This window comes from Hippoglossus stenolepis, chromosome 6, assembly GCF_022539355.2.
Source record: "Hippoglossus stenolepis isolate QCI-W04-F060 chromosome 6, HSTE1.2, whole genome shotgun sequence".
In the NCBI taxonomy this organism is placed as follows: Eukaryota; Metazoa; Chordata; class Actinopteri; order Pleuronectiformes; family Pleuronectidae; genus Hippoglossus; species Hippoglossus stenolepis.
In genome coordinates, this window is record NC_061488.1 from 8110328 (window position 1) to 8124190 (window position 13863).

Here is a 13863-nt window from a genome sequence, read left to right on the forward strand (position 1 = left end):
CGTGCGTGTTTTGTGTTTTTTTTTGACGCATCGCTCTGGTGCGGGCCCACCCCTCCCCCCCCGCGGTGCCCGTGCGCGCTCGGCTCGGGGAGCTCCACGTCGGCGTCGGGAGTCTAAAATGGCAGCGGGGGTTTCACTGGGAGTGCAGATGCGGGCGGCTCCTTCCTCCAGGCAGAGATGCAGCGAGAGAGATCCTCCTCCTCCTCATGTGACGTCATCGGGTGGCGCCCAGTCGGATAACAGGCGAGAAAACATCGGAGGGTGGGGGCGGGTGAGGAGGAGGAGAAGAAAAAATAAAAGCAACCGAGGCGAGCGGCCGGAGCGAGCCGGCTCCTGCTCTGCGCGCGCTGGTCCTGATTCCCTTTTTTATCTGTCTTGTGTTTGTCTTTAATTTTTTTCCTTTAAATCCTCTCGGTGCTAATATAAAGGGAGATGAGGGGCCTCCTGTCGTTCTGCCGGGGCTTGCACACCCTGAGTAACCGTCAAGCCCGACGCAAAGCTGGGATTGTCGGTTCTCGGTGCGGCTTTTGCGGAACTCAGTCTAATAGCAAGGTACGGTTTTGCCCCCCCCGCGCGAACAATGCGTTTTGTCGACACGGAGCTTTTCTCTGTTGATCTCTTCTTTCCTTTTTAAAAAAAAAAAAAATCATAATGTGCCAGATCGACGTTGCCTAGCCGACAGTGTTGCATGCAACTTGGTCCGATGTGGATGTGTTGGCAGGGATGGAAACAACAGGGGATGTAGCTTCCGCTGGGCTTTTCACCCCCCATGAGAAAAACAAGTCTCTGCAAACCACTTTGGTTTCTGTGCCCCAGTTACAGGAGAATTAAATACCTGGGAAGAAAGCTGTTTTATTAATATACAAACAATGCAAGCACAAACCTCTGTGTACTGCTGTGTCCCCATAGGATCCCCACTATGGATTATCTGTGGCTGCAAATATAATATAGACTCCATGTTGTGTCATGAGATTATTTGTTATATAGGAGAAAAAAGCAAACCTGGAAATAAAATAAAGGCTCCACGTTGAGATAAATGTGTCACTGATGTCATTAGAAAAACACTGTCACATGTATAGATAACAACAGACATAACATATATATATAAAGTAAAGCCATTTAATGACATTCTGATGAATCATTTCACACTCCTGTTATCAAACACATCAGATCTTATTAGTTAGTGACCTCATCTTTATTATGATCATTTTTTCATGTTTAATATCAGACACCGTCCTTTATCTGCATTGATCGGCTTATTTTTCAACTGTCCTGTTGGATTTTCTGGCTTGCTGCTTATATGCTGGTTAACCTGTGCCCCTCCAGCCACAGCCAAACTTTGGGCTGTTGTTTGACATCGATGGCGTGCTTGTGCGAGGAAGGATGCCAATCCCCGCCGCCAAGAGGGCCTTCGAAAAGCTGGTGGACTCTCAGGGACAGTTTGTGGTGCCGGTGGTTTTCGTCACCAACGCAGGGAACTGCCTCCGGCAGAAGAAGGCAGACCAGCTCTCCCACATCCTGGGAGTACCTGTGAGTTCTGAAACAGAGGATTTGTGATTGTTGTGTGAGGATTTAATAAAACACACACCTCTTCAAGGTCACCACTGCTGTTAACCTCTCCTGACACTTGCGGTGTTTGCAGATCACTCAAGATCAAGTCATCATGTCCCATAGTCCACTGAGGATGTTCAAGAAGTTCCATGAGAAGTGTGTGCTGGTGTCGGGACAGGGACCAGTCCTGGAAATAGCTAAAAAGTAACCTGGAGTTTTTAATGTTTATTCTATGAGTGATTTATTTAAAAGTTATACTTGAATAACGCTCGTCATTTCTCCTACAGTTTGGGCTTTAATAATGTTGTGAGTATCGATATGCTGAGGGAATCGTACCCATTGCTGGACATGGTGGATCACAACAGGAGACCCAAACTGCCGGTGAGATATAGAACAATGGGCTGTAGAAATATAAATATTATAAGGTCATGTGTTGACTTTTCCTTCTTTCATTTCAGTCCAGTGCTGTGGTCAACCATCCCAAGGTTGAAGGTACGAACATCTTATTTTATTGTAAAGGTTTCATAGCCGTCTGTATTGTGAGAATTGTTTTACTATGCCCGCGATCTGCAACTTCTTGTATATTTTCCCACACAGCTGTGATTCTGTTCGGGGAGCCGATCCGATGGGAGACCAACCTGCAGCTGATAATCGACATTCTGTTGACCAACGGTAACCTCAGCAGTGTTCACCAAACCCAAAAGAGGCCTCACCTCCCCCTGCTCACCTGCAACATGGACCTCATGTGGATGGCTGAGGCCAATTCTCCACGGTAACCATTGGAAATAAGCATTGTCACGGAAACTGTAAAAATAATTGTACATATCAACACAAGCGAGTCAAGCACAGGCCTCGGAAGCTGCCAAATGAATGGGGAGATTCACCTTTCTGAACCTCTGCTGTCTCGTTCTGTCGCAGGTTTGGCCATGGGACGTTTCTCGTGTGTCTAGAGAACATCTATAAGAAGATTACGGGTAAAGAGCTGAAGTACGAGGCTCTCATGGGAAAACCCAGCGAGCTGACCTACCACTTTGCAGAGTACCTCATCAGAAGCCAGGCCATGGAGCGGCAATGGAAACTTCCCATCACTTCCCTTTATGCTATAGGGTAAGACACCAATTTTTTTTTGCTGTCTATGTAGTTAACAACACATGGGAAACACTGCCCCACACTTTTGATGCAGTCTAATGAAACTGAAAGCACTGGAAACAGGCACAGAGCAGCAGATAAAATGGACGTAACTTTATTTAGATTTTCACACAATGATTTGGTGTGAAAATACATGCGTGACAGTGAACACACCACACAGTCATTTCAGAACTGGCATGTTTCACTTCAGCTTTTTTTTTTTTAAATCACAATTGCTTCTGTTGTGCCGGCACAGCTGTTCTGTGTTTTTGTGCCTTCAGTATGTAATCGTTTGAATTTCTCATTTATCCGAGAAGAAGCATAGAGCAGCAGGAAATTAAAACTTTGTTGCACATATTAATATCATGTCTGACTTGTGCATACTGCCTCTTCTCAGGGATAATCTTATGACTGACATCTATGGGGCCAATCTGTACAACCGCTACCTGGAGGAGAGAGTTTCGAGGAAGAACCCCAAAGCCGTCGCTAAAATGGCAGCTGCCACAGGATCCACCACTGCGGTGCCCCAGGATGAGGACATTGACAACCTGTGGGAGAGCGAGCTGGCTCTGCCCTCTGCCACGTCCTGTAAGTCCGTCCTGGTCTGCACGGGGGTCTACAACCCCAACGCAGAGGTGCCCTCGGATGCGAACCGCTGCATCAAAGAGACGGTGTTCCACGGGCACCGGGACTTCAGATTCGACCCCGCGCTGGTGGAACCGGGCCACATCGTGCAGGACGTGGCGGAAGCCGTCGACCTGATCTTTGAGCAGGAGAAGTTTGTGCCTAAGTAGAGTTCCAGCTAAGATGCTTTATGTTTATACGAGGCCCCCGGCAGAGGAGGCGTGGAGCATTAAACTGGGTATTTTACCATTTAATGCGTAAACCCATAGGAACCTAACACTGTGGACATTGTTTTATCACCTGACAGCGCATAAACTTTCAACACTGAGACAAACGTTAGAGAAAAACAATCGTGAATCTTTTAATGTCTACTGCCCTTTTGCATTGTTTTTGTGAAAGTCTTTAAATTCCTGATTTTCATCAACGAAAGGTTTAAGAACTGCCTTATTTTATCCTACTAAGTATTTTTTTAGATGATAGTAATGTTTTAGATTGTTACAAATCCTTAAATCATCCTATATTTATTACAAGTGTTTTTATGAAGCATATTGAGATTTTAACATTTTACCTTTATTCTTAATTTGACTTTTTTTTTTATCATTTCATTTTAAGTCATTTATCCATTTAACTTGGGAAATCTATGCATGAATATAATGGTAATGCTTGTACTGTAATTACAACTGTTTGATGTGCAATATTGTCCTCTTAAGAGTACTGTCTGTCTGGATTATGTCTAGCTGTGTTAGCGTTGACCAGTATTTGCACAGATCAGAGACGTTCATCTTTGTTAAGTGTGTCCATATATTTCCTGCCATAACCTGTTTATTATCAAGTAGAAAATTAAATTCCAGAAGTAAAACGACGATCAAATCCTTTTGCCGTCCCACATTTGTAACAATTCACTCATTGTAAATACCTTAACTAAAGAAAATGTGAGGAACGGTTACACAACAGTTTGTGCGTTTTCTTTTTTTCATTCAGGATTTATCCACAACCTGTAGGACAACGCCAAGATATAGAGTTAGGTCTCATTCATTCCGAACACAATAAGAAGCCAAAATAGTTCATAGATAAAGTTGATGATACATTTATGTGGTGCATTTCATGCCTAAATTAGTAAAATACTAAGAATACACTTTCCCAAGTTACACTGTAAGGTTTAGCAGCAAAACAAGTTTACTGCCAAAAATAAAACAAATTAAATAAATCCACTGTGCTGCCTTGTTACTGGCCTCACCTCTATCACATGTAGTATTTTTTTTAAATACCTAATTCCTGGAAGAGACGGAGGTCGCTCAGGTCGCCTTTATCTTTATTTTGTGCTTCTTGTGCAACGTATCCAGAACTTGTGGCAGTAGCTCCACGCTGATAACAGGCCTTTCTAGTTCCTGTGTACAACTGAAAGAAGTCAAGTCTGCACTGACTCCTGACAGTGTGGTGTGCAACCGCCTTCTGTGTTTGGGCTTCAGTGAGCGCAGAGAGTCGGCCCCGAGCCCCACGTGCCTGTCGTTTATGTAAAGGGTGAAGGTGGACGATTTGGCCAGTCTCAAGCTCCACAGCAGCAGAGCCAGGACGCAGCACAGCATCGCTCCCATCGCTGCGCTGTAGGTCCCACCGGTGCAGCTCGGCAGGCCGCAGGAGGAGAAGTACTCATCTGTGAGTTCAGTGATGGCCTTCTGAGCCACGGGGCTTGGACTGGCACAAGTGGGCTGCTTGGACACGGCAGCTCTGTTCTTCAGCAGCCAGCTCCTCAGGTACTGGATCCTGCAGTCACAGTGGAAGGGGTTCCCAGACAGGGAGACCTTTTTCAGACCAACCAGTCCGTCAAACAGGCCCGGAGACACCGAGGTCAGCCGATTGTCCTGCACGTGGAGCTCTGTGGTGTTTGAGGGCAGAGGAGGCAGCTCCACGAGGCCTGAAGAACTGCAGTTCACTTGCAGACTAGCAGACTGGAGGACTGAATATAAGCACGGTTGACCAATAGGATGTGCACTTGATGTGGCCAAGTGGAGGAAGGCAGCTAAGATTAAACCAGGGGGCATCCTGCAGGATCAGGAAGAGGTTATTCACTATGTGATGGTTTCAGTTTGCATAATAATGAGAAATTTAACTAAACAGTGTGGAAGCTTCAGAGAATTCCAATATATTCTCCTTTAAAATCAGACCCTGTGCACGAAGCTGTGTTTTATCATAAGATTAAAACTATGCCGTCAACAGTCAATTTTCAGAATGTGACCTCAATGAAAGAGGCTGTAATAAAGAGAATGTGACTGAATGAGAAAGTAAGTGAAAGTCAAACCCACATCACTGCGAAAAAGAAGAAAAAGAATACAAACCTTTTAGAGTCAGGCCAACTAGGACGTAACCACTCGTGCTGCCAATCATCCTTAACATCTCATTATGTATTCACTGTTCTTTTGAGCTAAGAGCATTTCCAAAGTCCTCCTGACCTCCAGGTTTCCCCCGTTTCTGTGACTCGCTCAGAATAATCACACGGTCGATAGAGGACCGCGTCAGTCTGAGGAATGCACCAATAACACTGCACAGTTATGGCGCATTTGACATGAAGGAAATCCATCTGCTTTCAGGAGATAAGAGGGTATCTATTAGAAACAGTGGTGGAGGCTAACTGAAGCTCTCCCACACACTGTTTATTACTGACATCCACTGCAGTGCTGAGGGCGCAGCGGGCACTTTGCTGCAAAGTACAGCTGCGAGCGTGTTCAGCTTTATGTGGATTTAGATTTAAGTACATATGAGATATTTTGGCAAGTCAAATAATGAATGAGCTTGAGGCCCAAAAACAGAGAAACAGGTTCTTAATGGAAAAGTTTAGCTACAAGGCAGAATGGACATTTACTGAGGCTGAATACCAGTGGGAAAGAAAATGTCACTCTCCCACAGCTTCACAGATGTGGTTCAAAGCTGAGAGGTAATTGTATTAACGCTCATCTTCAGTGTGAAGCACAAACTCTTTTCACCCATAGATGGTGTAAAGGCTCACATTTTCATTTTCAAGAATGCCCTCTGGTGGAACAACCAGGAAGACTGCACACTGCCAAGAACATTAAAGATGATGATGTCAGTTTTATAAATCTCTTTATACCTCATGCACAGTTTCTGAATTGTTTCATTGTCTGCAATAGACTTACAACCTCAAAGACAAAAGAATAAAATGTATATATGATGTTAATCTTCCTGTTTATTATTCACATTTACTATATAGATAGAAACTCCAGAACCAACCATGATATACTGTGAGTATACTGAATCTATTACCACCAAACTAGAATAACCCACATGATAGTCTGACCAGGAAATATTCAATAGTCTTTCAAATGTAAACTTCAAATACTACATCTACTATTAGTTATTTTAAATACAGCAGGTATATGGAGCCAACATATCCAGTTCAGCTTGGGTCTCACAGATCTTTGTCTTGTGGGTCTGTGTTGTGTTTGTGTGTTTGTGTTGAGGTGTTGCAGGATAAACAGCTGTGTCGGACAGGCAAACAGTTTCCTGCTGACCCTCCTGGTGTTCGTGCTGACCTCTCTGTATGGGATCAGTTTGGTGCTTTGGAGCATCTGTCCTCGGCAGTATGTCATGACGGCTCTCTTCTACTGCCCGGTGTCTACAGCCAGTCCAGGTACAGCACTCTATATATCATAAATACATGTTTATGTATCATATCTTCTGTCTCATCCCAACAACTACATCAGAAGTCCACATTGAAAAAGTTCACCAAATTAATATAAACACAAAAATGTACTTTACTTGTTGCTATTAGATAATAGGTATGATATGATGATATTAGTAGAATTTGTAAGGACATATATTCTACTGCCTCATCTTTGATACATTGATGTATTAGAGTCATCAGTATAGTCAAGTCAAGTAACGAAAAGTAACGAAAAGTAACGTAAAGTAACGTAACGTAACTGGAAGTAACGTAAAGTAACGAAAAGTAACGAAAAGTAACTAAGTGACCAAAGTAACTAAGTAACTAAAAGTAACAAAGTAACGAAAAGTAACGAAAAGTAACAAAGTAGCAAAGCTAAATGCGAAAAGTGAAAAGTAACAAAAATAGCGTAAAGTAACGATAGCTTGAAATGGCAGTGAAGTAACGTAAAGTAACTAAGTAACTAAATGTAAAATGCTAAGTAACTAAGTGACGAAAAGTAACTAAGTAACGAAAAGTAACTAAGTAACGAAAAGTTACGAAAAGTAACTAAGTAACGAAAAGTAACGAAAAGTTACGAAAAGTAACTAAGTAACGAAAAGTAACTAAAAGTAACAGTAACAAAGTAACGAAAAGTAACTAAAGAAATGAAAAGTAACGAAAAGTAAAAAAAAGTAACTAAAAGTAACTAAAAGTAACAAAGTAACGAAAAGTTACGAAAAGTAACTAAGTAACGAAAAGTAACTAAGTAACGAAAAGTAACGAAAAGTAACGAAAAGTAACGAAAAGTAACTAACCTCAACAGGCTTCAAAATGCCTGTGCTCGGGCCCGTTAGTGCTACAACGTAGCCCTAGTTTTATATTTTTGTTTTCGTCCGTCTGTCTGTCTGTCCATATTATTATTTTTTTGGGACGGACGGACGGACGGACGGAACGTCCATATTATTTTATTTTTTTGGACGGACAGACCGACAGATTTTATTTATTTATTCGTCCGTCTGTCTGTCCGTATAATTTTTTGGGGATGGACAGACGGACGGATTTTATTTTAAAATTTTTCGTCCGTCTGTCTGTCCGTATTATTATTATTTTTTTGACGGACAGACAGACGGACGGATTTTGTTTATTTTTTTCGTCCGTCTGTCTGTCCTTATTTTTTTATTTTTTTTGGACGGACAGACGGACGGACGGACGGACGTCTGATCAGTGTGATAATTAAGTTGTTGTAACATTGTCCAATTGACACAAAATTGCTCATGCTACATCAGTGCCCCTACTTGAACAGATATATTAGTATGTATGTAATAATAGTGATGGCGCCACCTACTGGCAACAGGAAGTAAGCTTTGTTTTACAACTATCATTCGATTTACATAAAATTTTCACAGTGTGATGTGCAATTGATAGCGTGGACCGTAATAAGCAATTAGCAGGCAAGGATCGACATTGCATGACGGACGCAGGAAGTGAAGTGTTTGTCCTTGCCGCAGTGCGCAAAACACATGCAACGTGGAGACGTGTGGTTGGTCATTGATCGCTCTCTCCACTAACCGCAACAGGCTTCAAAATGCCTGTGCTCGGGCCCGTTAGTGCTACAACGTAGCCCTAGTTATTATTGTGATTACTTCTACTACCGACGGGTGCTGCTATCATTAACATCATTATATCTATTAAAATCACTACTATTACTGTAATAATAATAATAATGATAATAATAAATATGTTTAATATATGTTTAATACAAAAACAAAATATATATATATCCGACGTATACACATCACGCTGGTATGGACAGGCACGGATATACGACGTCATGAGCGCAACCAGGCGCCCTGTGTTTAAGGGACGTTTTATCGGTAATGATTTCCAATTCTGATAAATAAATAATATAAAATTCCCATTATCGATATCAATATCGGATCGATATATATCGTGCATCCCTACTTATTACTACAAACTACTTCTGCAGACTGGAGCTGCTATCATTAACATCATTACATCTATATCACTTTTATTGTTATTATATTAACTAGCAGTCTGACAGAGTTTAAATATGACGGTTACACAGCTGTTCCGGTCTCTCTCTTTCTCTTCTCTCCCACTTTCTATCCCCTCACACCAAATGTCCGCCCACCCCGAGTCTGGTTTCAGAGGTTTTGTTTCTCTTCAGTCACCAAGTGTTTGGTAGTTGTGGGAACTGTTGTGTTTTTCTATAATACTCTAAGGTCTCAACTTTATGTAAAGTGCCTTGAGATGATTTGGCGCTAAACCAATAAAACTGAACTGAGTTGCTCGATGAGATATAGTTCCGTGTATAGTCAAATTCTTGACATACTGCAGAGCAATAAGACAGCACGTGTACCGTAAGTCATATACTTGTTTATTTTGCGTTCTCAACATTGTCACAGTTGAAGTTTTACAATAACTGGGGTCTTACTGACTCACTACTCACTGTACAAACAGAATGCACATATAAATGAGGCCATTCTTGTCTTTCCCTTTTTTTTGTGGTTGAAAAATGTGTCTCACGCCACACTGAACAGCTTGCTGCGGGATGTGTGCACGTTTATCCATGAGTGTACAGTATGTGGGTGTTTGTGTGTATGGGGGGGGGGTTGCATGTATGAAAAGAGAGCTGGATGTAAATGGCAGCGAACTTTCTAACAGTCTGATTTTTTTTTTATTTCTACAACAAATGTCAGTTCATGACAGCTGGAGGCTGAGACAATCGATATGTTCATATATCACCCCTGGCGTCCATCTGTGAGGCGACCTACTGTATATACATCCTGATCTTGACTGCAGATATCAGAACAGAGCACTGATCATATACACATTATGTACAGCTCCTTCGATTCCCCACCTTGGTCCCTGTTACAGCTTCACAAAGATAAACCCCTCCGACCACACAGTTTACACATCAAAATCCCGTATTTACACCGTGAAAGCCCTCAGCGACGGAAGTGCAATGTTCTCTGTTGGTAATTTACACAATGGCTTTGTTGATGAGATGCATGCCGAGCTTCAGTTACTACCAGCCTAACATGGAACAACAAGAACACGTCAACATCAAGTAATTCCGAATCATTCAAAAACCAAAGCTGAAGTCCAAAATTTTATAGGCTGATTCTTCCCCCCCCCCTGATCAGCTCACAGTGAGTAGGACACATGATGCATCAGATCCATGCAGTGCATTGTTGGGGTACGTTCTCACAAAGAATGACTGTAGACATTGGAAGCACTACAACACACACAGAAATAAACAGATTCCTCGCTTTTACATCGCCCCGAGATCTATAGAAAAAATATGGAATCCATGGAAAGACACATTCATCGGAGCATCAATGTCCCAATCGTGATCCGTCTGCCATCTGAACCTTCTGTGTCAATTCACATGAGCAGATCAAGCCTGACTTATGACGATGGATTTCTTTGTGAATGTTAAAATACATTTACAACCTGAATACTGGGACACACAGATTACTGTCACTAATTTACACACTAGGATAGACTCTTATTTGTAGAATGTAGAAAGTTATTCTTTACATATACCCAGTTCTGTTGTTCAGTTTGCATTTTGTATATTGTAACTGCATTTCCTGAAAGAAATGAAAGTGTTCTTTCATATGTGCTTATCCAGCAAAATATTTTTGTTTAGCCCAAAGAGAAGCCTTTCTTTTATTAAAATATATACACACATTCCTCTTTCCACTGTTTATTGTATAAGTACGTATTTATGTATGTATATATATATATGTATATATACATATATTCTTAAATGAAAAAAGATATTTATTTTTTCACCTGAATCTCATCCTGGACAACAAGATAACAGACTTACTTCCACTCTCGGTACAAGTCTGAATTTTCTGAACATGATTGCACTTAAACTTGCTATGGTAACACTGATTTGTTATACAATGTGCAGAGGATAGCCTCACGTCAATAACATTACATGCAAAACAAAAGGAAAAACTTACTAGAAATTTCACTGAACTCCAAGTCTGTACCTCCTCGTGAGACCACGAGGGCAGCCGCACATTAATTTACCGAAAGACTCTGACAGGGGTCAAAAACAAAAAATAAATAAATAATGACGCAACATGAAAAACACACAAATTGGAGGGAGACCTTGTTTGTTCTTAATGTACAAAATCAGTACAAAGATATTGCACACATGATAGAAAAAAGATGAAAAAAATACTTCACTATGTAAGAACTGATTTTATTCTCTCACCGAACCTCGTTGGTGAATAAAAAAAATACGAAACAAGGCAAAATAAGATTTGAAAAGTTATTTTCCGTGTTTGATTTTTTTTTCAAGAGTCAAGAGAGCAGCTGTTGTATATGCGAAAGGCAACAGACTTCACGTGGTCAACACGTTCTGCGCTCGTAACATGAGCCGAGCCTCCGAGCGGGTTCAAAACGTCTTTCCCCTCCTGATATTCCTCACTTTATTATTTTTACAGTTCGAGCAGCCAGAGTATGAGAAGTAAACTGAGATTAAAACAACCAATCAGCCCTGTTTATCATTCGTGAGAGTTGACAGGAAGTCTGCGTTGAGGCCTCCGCTGTGACAGCACGCCATTTTGGGGCCCGTATATGCAACAGCTGCCATCCAGAGGCTCCGTCTGATCCATTTGAAAAGGCAAAACGTTTCCAGAATTGATTAGGCTGGACTGAATGGGAGTTCACTCCTTTCAGATCTACATCCCCTTACCACAGAGTCAGTATAATACTGATAAAATTCATTTTTGCTGATAATAATAATAATAATTGTAAGTATAATCTTACAAATTACTTTACGCACAATATACTGTACATGAAGTCTTGACTAAATAGATTATGCATTAATAATTGGCACATTTATTTATGAGAGCTAGGAGACAACACGTATAGCTGTAATCTACAGTAAATACAGCACTAGAACTACTATGACTGAGATGGTCCACTCAGTTGCTCACCGGTCCTTTGATTTCAGTTAGTGTGAAATGATTATACCTACGTTCTTCACTACATATGAGGGAGGCGACAACATAGAGCATTCGTCTGGTGGTAGGATCTGCAAACCAAAGTTGAAAGTTGATTCAGAGCGGGCTGTGCACAAGGAGTTCTGCCATCACCGCGACGGAGAAAGCGTTCGGCCATTTTCTCGTCCCTGGTCGTCTGTCCTCCTGATTATGTGAAAGTAAGACAGGCTATTGAGGGGAGGAAGCAGTGGGGGAGCAACTGGCCATCACGGCCGGGCGGTGTGTGTGGAAAATAAAGAGCATCTTCCTGTACAGAACCCACCCCCACCCACAAGACCCGGATAGGGCCAAGCCCACAATCAGGCAAACTAGTAAAGGCCCCTGGTGGAAGATTTGAGTCCGATTTCCATCCTGCATATTAGTTGGACCTGGAAGTGAAACAGGTGACTGCGTGACTGGTTTCCATCACAGCAGCAGTAAAACACAGTGGACAGGCCATAGAGTTATGCTGTCAGTCCCTTTGGTGTAAGCAATTGTCCCTCCTTCATTAAGTTCCCTCCTCGCGTCTCCTCTCTGTGTTCGGAGCATCACACTACGGTGCTGATGCCACTGTGTTTGGGTTTGGGTCCGCCAGGTGCCGAACCCGTTTGCTGACTGTGGTGGTGGGCGGCGTGCTGGGAGTGAGAGCTGTGATGGGAATGCTGGCTGTAGTGGCTGTGCTGTGGGTGGGCGTGTTGGTGTGCGTGTGGGGCGTGGGGCGGGTGCTGGTGGTACTGCGTGTGGGGAGGCGGGTGATAGTGGTGGTGGTGGTGGTAAGGCGGCGGGTTCTGTGGGACCTGGCAGTACTGCGGATGGTGACCTTGGGCCGGCACCGGGTGCGTCGTCTGTGCTGTGTGGTGCAGGTTGGTCGGGTGGGGCTTGTGGGATATGAGGGTGGGTTGGCCGGCTGCAGGGTAAGAGGGGTGGCCCTGGGATGGTGGTTTGCCTCGCTTGCTGCCAAAGATCGACCCCAGGATGGAGGTTGATGCCGAGTTAGGGATGGGGGGTTGGCTGGGGGGTTGGCTGCGGGGTGCGCCCTCTCGAGGCGTGGTGGCTCTCCGGCGTGTGTGCGGACTGCTAATGATGGAGCCCTGCAGGAGGGAGAGAAGGTGACAGCGCGTCCGTTAGACACTGTGCAAGTGCTACGCTACAGCTGCAAGGCACGAGCAGGATGAACTCACAGTTGTCTTATTTCAGATAAACAAGTAGCAAAATGTTATAGGGCATGCAAATGAGAAACTAAAAATGTTTTCATGGTAGGCAGCGGCAACACTAGGAATATTTCAGCTTGGGCAAACACTTCACGGTGGAGGGAGCCAATGTTCAAAAGAGCTCTGTTGTTGAGGAACTAACTGGCCTGAAAATCTGGAACAAAATCATAAATAATGTCATTAACAAGGGCAAAGAAAGACAACATTTCAACTTCATTGCAGTCAAGTGTGCCAAACCCTCTAAGAGTCACACATGCAACATGTTATAACCAATGGAGGCATAGTTCCCACATGCAGAGGATGTGACAGGCAAACTCATCATCCACACACAAGCATTCAACTAGAAATCAGAAGGCAGGAGGAACTAAGCTCTTGTGTGCAGACGTCACAACAGGCCTGTACACTTCACCCCCCCCAGATCTGGTCCAACGCTACCCACTACTCACAAAGTCACTTCTCCTAGAACAGCTTTTTCCTTTTGCATATGCTTTCGTTTACGACTGGAGAAAGACCACGTGACGACTTTGCAGAGCAGAATGAAATTTGCAGGGTCCCAGACTTCAGCCCAACACGTGAAACTCATGGACACATGGAATGAGTGAAGGATGAATGAATGAAATCCACATCTTCATTTGTCTTCATTAAAATCAGTCCACCTCTG

At 43.0% G+C, this 13863-nt stretch overlaps 3 protein-coding genes across 10 annotated transcripts in view; 1 reads left to right on the plus strand and 2 right to left on the minus strand.

The window, feature by feature from the left end:
* The first annotated feature begins 24 nt into the window (after positions 1 to 24).
* On the plus strand, positions 25 to 4173 carry LOC118111457 (haloacid dehalogenase-like hydrolase domain-containing 5). Its single transcript, XM_035160079.2, has 8 exons — positions 25 to 552; positions 1327 to 1530; positions 1643 to 1755; positions 1839 to 1932; positions 2010 to 2043; positions 2149 to 2323; positions 2470 to 2658; positions 3077 to 4173. The coding sequence occupies exons 1-8, from the start codon at positions 433 to 435 to the stop codon at positions 3471 to 3473; spliced, it is 1326 nt and encodes a 441-aa protein (XP_035015970.1). The 5' UTR covers positions 25 to 432; the 3' UTR covers positions 3474 to 4173.
* Positions 1177 to 5869, minus strand: gp9 (glycoprotein IX (platelet)). Its single transcript, XM_035160080.2, has 3 exons — positions 5640 to 5869; positions 4572 to 5346; positions 1177 to 1537 (listed from the first exon to the last, which is right to left on the minus strand). The coding sequence occupies exon 2, from the start codon at positions 5343 to 5345 to the stop codon at positions 4599 to 4601; it is 747 nt and encodes a 248-aa protein (XP_035015971.2). The 5' UTR covers position 5346; positions 5640 to 5869; the 3' UTR covers positions 1177 to 1537; positions 4572 to 4598.
* A 3472-nt stretch (positions 5870 to 9341) lies between these two features.
* The window catches only part of LOC118110536 (IQ motif and SEC7 domain-containing protein 1), a 94002-nt gene continuing 89480 nt past the window's right edge, over positions 9342 to 13863 (minus strand). For 7 of the 8 annotated variants that reach the window (XM_035158367.2, XM_035158369.2, XM_035158370.2 and 4 more), the window contains one exon: positions 9342 to 13082. In XM_035158367.2, the coding sequence (XP_035014258.1) occupies positions 12540 to 13082 (543 nt within the window). In that variant the 3' untranslated portion in view covers positions 9342 to 12539. The remainder of the gene's footprint in view (positions 13083 to 13863) is intronic. The other variant, XM_035158374.2, reaches the window with a different exon arrangement.